Raw genomic sequence first — 7,855 nt, 5'->3', positions numbered from 1 at the left:
TGGAAAAACCCCTGGAAAATGCGTATTTCCAGGCAGCTGTGTGCGTGCCGGAGCCATCGGCAGAGGGCAGTGACACCCGCAGGCACAGCTCAGCCCTGGCAGCCTTCAATCCATCCGCTGTCACAGCAAGGACACCTTCCCCACCCCGCCCAAACCCAACCCGGCTTAATCCTTGAAAATCAAGCTCCAAGGGATGCTGCAGACCCGACAGCTGGCCGCTTTTTGGGTTGGGTATTTTTTTCCCCCCCTCTCTTCCCAAAGCCCACGTGATATTTTTCTCTGCGCTTCAAAGCTGGGGTTTGTTTGTTTTTTCAAGCCCGAGAGCTCCAATTCCAGCATCTGCGTGAAAGCCGACAGGAAATAACCCGTGGGCTCAGAAGTAGTTGAGAGAACATGCAAGGGCAATATTTATCTTCCCCTTCCGTGGGCCGGAGCGCAGACACGCAAGGCTGCTGCTCCTGCCGCTCACCGCATCCCGCCTGGAAAGGACAGGGAGGAGCCGCAGGATCCCAGGATTTCGGGGCGGGTTGGGAGAGCTGCCAGGCCAGAACGGCCATGAGGAGGGAGGTTTGGAACAAATCAGCCAGGATGGGATGAGGGGACAGGCAGGGGATGGTCAGCATCGGGAAATTTGGGAGGTGCGACAGGGCGAGGAGTGTTTCCAGAGGAGCTGGCAGCTGCGGGGGGAAAAGCACAGAGATCCCGCTTTGAACACTCAGTTTCTCTGTCAGGTTTTATGTTCATCCATGTACAGAGTGGGCTTTCAGACTGGATCACCCTGGGAAGGCAATTCAATCCCCAAAGGAGGAAAAGCAGCTTTGGCACTGGAGGAAAGGCTGCCCATCCCAGCTGACTCATACCCCACACAGCAGTGGGTCCACCTCTGGCTCCGAGAGTCATCTGGGCAGAAGGTTTGGCTTTGAGAGTCATCTGGGTAGAAGGTTTGAGTTTTCCAGGCTGGATTTCTGGCAGGAGTGCTAAGATTTAAGCCACATTTAGGAGGTTTAAAATGCAAACCTGTCATTAAATGGGCAGAGGATTTTGCAAGTGTTGAACAGCCTCCCAAAGTCTCCTAAATGTGATGGGAGAAAGCTCTGAGAAGGTCCCTGTGGAGGAGTTCTGTGGGTTGGGAGCACTGGGCACTTGATGGATCTGGGTAACTCAACTGTTCTTTTATCCAGCAGCCTCCCAAATAAATCTCCTCCTTTTCCAGGGTAGAGATTCTCATTCCCATTGCCTCTGTGGATGGACACAGAAGTGAAAAATCTCCTTTCACACTGGACTCAGTCACCTGCCTCACACTGAATTATTTCAGTTAATTTTCATAGGCTTTTGGACAATTATGTGTTGCATGGAGTCAAACTCACAGGAAGGAATTATCTGTGATAATCAGGATATGATAAATCAATCCTGTGATAAAGGATTTGGCTACAATGGCTCTGAGGTGCTGCTTGGAGGGAAAGAAGGACTTAAGCCAAGCTCCAAGTTTAACAGGATTGAGGAAATCCAAACAGGAGAATTCAGATCTTCCAACATCAGGGAAGACTGAGGTGTTGAAGGGCTGGACTCTCTCTCAGTCCTCAGCTGACTGCAACATCCAACAACAGCCTCTGCATGCTCTGAAAATACAAAAAGAGGAACATTAGTTATTGCTTACTGATTGCTCCAGCAAGGAATCTTCCCCAGCTGTGCCAAGCCTGCACAAAGAGAATTGTCAGGGAGAACAGGCAGGAAAGGGGATGATCTGGGGATGAAATGAGGAGCCAGTTTGGTGTCCCGTGCTCACAGGAGGAGCAGGGCAGCTCAGGCACCCCAGAACGACCTTCACTCCCAGCCCACTGCCTGGACAGGTGGTAACTCGAGCTCTTACTCAGTTGATTTATCTCCCTGAAAGCAGTTCCTGGCTCTGCCCCTGGACAGCCAGGAAATCTTGGTGACAGAATTACATCACGCCCCTTTTGGTTTCCTCAGGCTTCACCCAAAGCCACTTCTAATCAGAGAAAAGGCTCCCAGTTCATCTATTACATTTCAGGTTAGGCTTTGTTTTGCTATCTGGCATCAAAGACAAAAAATTTTCTGTCTGTGAACTACAGAATCACTCTTTTGCAACAAAATTCTCATTCATACATTTATTTAGACTCAGTCTTAGACCTGGTTCCCAAGCAGAAAGTTTCAACCTTCTTCACCTTGCTACAGAAACCTGACTTTGAGCTCAGGGTGGTGTTTCAGGATGGATAAGTGGGTAAAGGACGTGCTTTCAGGATGGATAAAAACATCAGTATAAGCAGAAAGGCCACCAAAGAACTCATCATGCCCATGCCAACGGCCTGCCCTGGGCTAGAACTCAAGGCAGACCTTTCCTAAGGGAGTGAGAGCACTTCCTCTGTTTTCCACACATCCCTTCCTCCCACAGACAATGCCGGGCATGGCAGGAAAGGGAAGCACATATGGTTTGCACTCCATGAGGGATCTCTGCAAGGGAAGGACACAGAGAGGCTCTGGGGCTGTCAAGGACCCTCTCACAGAAGCAGGGCTGTGTCTCTTTACAATATATGACATTATGCAGCCCCAGCCAGTGTTCTCTGCCTACTGACTCCTTCATTTCACTGGGGCTCCAATAAACGCGGTCGATGGCCCACGATATTCCACAGGGAAATAAAAAGGGATAAACTAACGGCGTTTAGAATGTTTGTGGTGCAGCAGTTCGTCTTAGCAAGGTGCATATTGAGATTTCCAATAAACCATCACCCAGAGGAACCAGACTTTCTCTTGCCTGTGATACCAGCACGAGTGGTCACACAACTCATGTGAGAGCCCACATTTGGGCATCAGCACATCCCATAAAGATCGACTCGAGAAAAAATGCAATTTTGCCTTTAAAAACACCAATGATGGGTCTTTTGTTTATCTGCGGCACAGCAACGTTGCACTTGTGAAAATAAAACCCACGGTCCATCTTCCAAGATCACCATCACATAAAAACCAAGGCTGGATTGATTCGCTGCCTGCCTGGGGCTGCATTTAAAATGTTATTCCTGGCTTGTCCCAGTTAAAGATCTTCACCCGTGTCATTTATCCAGCTGATGCGCAGTCTGGCTACTGGGCTACCACAGCCAAACAGCCGGGTCCCATGGAAAAACACCACGAAAAGCAGAAATTGTGTCCTCCCAATGCCATCCGTGCAAACCTGCAGTCACAACCCTGCTAGAAAATGTGCATTGCTACGCCGCTGTCAGCCAGGATAATGGTTCAGAATGGAGAATGGGAATGTGGGGGCCAAAAAAAATTGATCATTTTGAGAGGTCTTTGGTGTCTCTTTTGTTTCCACACTGTATTTAAAGACAATCTGGAGTCAGGTGCCAAGCTGGCTGCGGGTTGGGCTGGTGGCGGCTCGGGCAAGCGCCGCTGCCAAAAGCTTTATCGGGGTTTTGGCATCACCAGCTCGGGCGGCATCCCCGGGGCTCTTTGTCAGCCTAAAAACAGCGCCTGAGCAAGGAGAGCATCGCAGCCATTCCCGCTTCTACTCCGCGGGCTCCTCGTGGCTGGAGTGAGGCGCTTTGGCTGAAAAGGCAGGAAAACTGCCCACACTGTGAGCAGCAAACAGCACGGGCAGCACTCGGAGCCGGGGACAGACTCAAAATGCACCGGCCATGAAGGACAGAATGAAGGAAGGTGCAAACACGCGATCTGGGCTGTCAGGCTGCACCCCGCGGCTCCTCTCCAGCCTGCGGGGAGGACAGGAGCCCCGGGCCCAAACCCGACAGCTCTGCGGGGTCAGCGGGAGCAGGGCGAGGCACAGCCGTGCCCGGAGCGAGGTCAGCGTCCCTCAGAGCCCCCCGGGGCAGCGGCGGCCGCAGCCGCGACCCCTCCGCCCTCCGAGCGGCCACACACAAAAGAGACTTCGCCCCGCCCCTCTCCTATTTAATGCCCCTTTTACCAATCAGCGCTAGGGGTGGAGCTAAACTGGGAGGATTGACAAGCCCCCGAGACCCCGCTCCGGAGAGCGCGGAAGGGGGCGGGGAGAAGCAGCCGCAGCAAATCGCCATGGGCAAGCTGGCGGCTCGGCCAATCAGCGGCGCGGGGGGCGTGTCCCGCCGCGGGGTCAGGCCGGGAGTGAAGCGCCCGTCGCTCCCTGTTCCTCCCGCTCCGCTCGCGGCCGAGCCTCCTCACCGCGGGATCCCTCCGCCTGCGCGCAGCGGCCGGCGGGGTGTGCACGCCGCTCCGTGCCCCTCCGCCCGGGAGGGATTATTTCCCGCGGTCGCGGCGGCGGGGCGGCCCCGGCGGGGCCGGAGGATGGAGACACCGGGCGCCCGCCGGAGGGACGGAGGAGCCGCCCCGTGAGGGAGGAACGGGAGCGCAGCGGCCTCCTCGGGGCCGCCGGCGGGCGGGGACCCCGCGGCCAGGCCGCGCCTCAGCGCTCGGGCCTGCGCCGCCCTCAGCGGGGCCCGGCCCGGCCCTGCCCGCCCGGGGCTGCCCCAGGCCGGGTGTGCGAGCCCCGGCCGGGGCGTGCTCGGCGCGGGGCACCATGGTGGAGAAGCGGTGCCCGCGGCTGCAGCGGGACGGCGTGTACCGCTGGTTCTCCGAGCTGCCCTCCCCGCAGCGCGTGGAGTTCCTGTGCGGCCTCCTGGACCTGTGCATCCCTCTGGAGCTGCGCTTCCTGGGCGCCTGCCTGGAGGACCTGGCCCGCAAGGATTATCACTCCCTGCGCGACTCCGAGATCAAGGCCAACAACCCCGCCGACCTGGGCAGCCTTACCAACCTGACGGACGAGGTGGTGCGCAGCAAACTCCTAGTGTCCCTCGCCCTGCTCGGCTCTGCCCACCGGGAGGCCGCCGGGGTCCTGTTCCGCACCCTCACCCACATCGACTCGGTCATCAACAACTACGGGCTGCAGCTCAACGAGGGCCGCACGGGGGATGAGTTCCTGTTGCTCTTCACCATGGCATCCAACCACCCGGCGTTCAGCTTCCACCAGAAGCAGGTGCTGAGGCAGGAGCTCACCCAGATCCAGAGTCTCATGGCCAGCACCAGCAAGAATCCCAGCACCTCTACCCTCAACACCATGGCAACCTATCCTGGCTGCCATAAGGTGGGTATCCTGCTTTTTGCGCGCTGGAATGGCACCAGGCTCTGTCTTCGGCTCTCATTTTAAACCGTGCTTTAGCACAGTGCTAAATGGCAGCTACAGAGGCAGGCATTTGGTAGATGGTGGGGATGGTCAGCTGGGGGCACGGGGAGAGGATGGATGGAGTTTTTACGAGCTTGTGACATTTAAATGAGAAAGGGTTGACGAGCAGATCACCAGCGGCAATATAAGCCCTCCCTGATTGCTTCTCAGAGCATCTGCTGGGGGAACAGTCCTGCCAGCTGCGTGGAAAATCGGTGATTTAGGAAGGGAAATAAAAGCATCTCTAGATAAAAGCATCTGTTTGAAAGTTCCCCCTGGAAAAAGTTGGAAAGGAGGAGTAGCTGTCCAGTGTCCAAAGCATCTTGGTGAGACTGGGTTTTGTTTAGAAGAATGTGGAGGCAAACGTTTGGAGTTGCTGGTGTTAAGCTCAAAGAAATGTTGTCGTTTTCTGTCACTCTGCATCCCTCGGGTATTGATCCTGGTGTCGGGGTTCACCGTCATTAACTTGCTGTTCTTTCCTTCAGTTGCCAGCAGTTAGACCAGACAGGAGCGTTTTAAGATGTGAGGCATTAGATATATGACTGCTTAATTGCTCTCAGCCCGCTACAAATTAGGGAGTCAAAGTGTCTGTGCCTGATTTTAACCCTCTTGAAAGTTCAACCTAAGCACCAGCTCAGAGGGTGCTTGTGAGAAGCTGCTGCCTTTGAGGGTGAGTGGATGATGTGTTACCCTGCTCTTGGGAAAGGTGGGGAATGCCTAAAAGCTGTGAAAACCCCTGGATTGGAATAATACTCTAAATAAAGCTGTTTCTCAGGGCTCAGTAGAGATTTCACTAAGTTGAGTGTTGAATTCCAGACTGAGACAGAAATCTGTGCACAGTCTTCCCCTGAATACAAATTCCCTTCCCATTTCATGTTTCTTTAAACACCTCTGCTTTGTAAAATTGAGATGTGTTCAGCTTCATATTTTTCTTATTCTTCCCTTCCTATCTTGTTCCTAATCTCCTGTAGTAAAGGGGGAAAGAACAAGGCATGGGAGAGCCTCTTCATTCAGCTGAGACCTCCATGTGGATAAAATATAGCTGGAAAGAACATTTCACACAGGATGTAGAAGGATATAATTCAAATCAGAAAAAAAGCTTCTTTTCAGATACTTCGCTCCTTGCAGCTTCCCTTATTCAAATGATGCAGCCACCCTGGGTTGGAAAGGAAACACTGTAAATCATATCCAAGTTCCCCCAAAATAAGACAAGCAAGAAAAAAAGATAAAATCAGGCAGGCAGGAAGGGTTTTGAGTCTTCTTTCTGAGCTGCAGGATTTATGGAGCTGAGGAACTCCAGCACTATTTATGTCAATCTAAGATGGACGGAGAATCCATCCTGCCATTTTTCCTGCCAGGAATAAGGCAGCCAGGATCATTTGATTTTTCTTTTCTTCTGAGCTCACTGAAGGGTTGTCTCTTTGAAAAGCACATTTTTATAGATTCTGTGTTGAAGAATCTTGGTTGCTAAGTACGAAGTAGTGAGAGGGAACACAAAGGTGACTTTGCCTTCACAGTCTCTGAATGTGCATTTTGTGTGAAGTGATGCAGATTTCCTTAAGATTATTTTTTTGTTGTTGTTCTTCACTGGGTAATTCTGTTACTTTTAGAGGAAGCAGTTGGCTTAAACCAGGAGTTGGATGAAGCAAGTGGAAAAAACAATCTCTCTATCCATTCAGCCCTGTTTAAATATGCACAAATAAATTCCAACACCGAGTCCTTGAGGTGTTACCAAGTGATGTTGTGCTGTAACATCACCTAGAAAAAAAACAATGTGGCTGTGGAGAGAAAGTGAGTGCCCTGGGCTGCTGCTCTTCCTCCTTGGAATTGGAGAATTCCCTCCCTGGTGCCAGCACTTTCTCCTGGCTCCTGTTGCTTTATCCAGGGTTAGCCACGCTGAGCTGGTGCTGGTAGCTGGGTGTTAAATGGGGGAATTCTGCTCCTCTCTGAGCTCATCCTTAAAGAGCTGGAGAAATGCTCACCATTTGAGCTCCTGAAAAACTTGAGGAAGCTGGGATGGTGTGGATGTGAGGTGGGTTGCAAACAGGGAGCTGGTTGTGAACTGGGTGAGTTACCCACAGCTTCCCCCTTGGGAGAGTGGGAATAGAGTGTAACTCATGTGTAACTGTACCTGCCCTACTGCTACAATTTCTGATTTATGGTTAACTTGTTTAGTCAGGGAGATGCAACAGAAATCTGAGCAGTGCTCTTTTTCTCCTTGCAAAAACCAGTGGGAATGTGCTGCTTCTGCCTAGCCAGCCCTATTAAAATATGCCCCAACCTGATATTAGCTATAAGTTTTGCCAGAGGATGGGACCTTGCATTCCTTTTTCCATCCCCTCTTTCACATTTAACAGTGAAATATCTCAAAATCAAATTGTGTTTAATAGTGAAGAGACAAAACAGTTGATACAAATTTACTGTAAATATTTCATGATTCCTCAAGTTGCTTTGGGGTAGGTGAGCACAGCTGAAGGTGGTCAGTGCTGCAAACTGCTTTTTGCTGTTTCCTTTTACTGTCTGCAGTTGCTGACTATGAGGAGGCTTAAAACAGCTGCCTATGTCTCTTTTGTGCTTTTTCAGAGGCTTCTTGTCTTATCTGAACCTTAACTTTGCAGGAAAAGGTGGCTGTGGCTGGCTTTAAGTAGGTCAGTAATTATTAGATTGATGGTTTCTACCTGATGGTAT

At 51.9% G+C, this 7,855-nt stretch overlaps 1 protein-coding gene across 1 annotated transcript in view; it reads left to right on the top strand.

Moving 5' to 3' along the window:
* The first annotated feature begins 4,161 nt into the window (after positions 1 to 4,161).
* Positions 4,162 to 7,855, top strand: part of ZCCHC14 (zinc finger CCHC-type containing 14) — a 47,413-nt gene continuing 43,719 nt past the window's right edge. The window contains exon 1 of the mRNA XM_009090775.4: positions 4,162 to 5,089. Coding sequence (XP_009089023.2) covers positions 4,526 to 5,089 — 564 coding nt within the window. The 5' untranslated portion in view covers positions 4,162 to 4,525. The remainder of the gene's footprint in view (positions 5,090 to 7,855) is intronic.

Source organism: Serinus canaria, chromosome 11, assembly GCF_022539315.1.
Source record: "Serinus canaria isolate serCan28SL12 chromosome 11, serCan2020, whole genome shotgun sequence".
In the NCBI taxonomy this organism is placed as follows: domain Eukaryota; kingdom Metazoa; phylum Chordata; class Aves; order Passeriformes; family Fringillidae; genus Serinus; species Serinus canaria.
The sequence above is the reverse complement of the archived record's forward strand: the minus strand, read 5'-3'. Positions and strand labels throughout refer to the sequence as shown.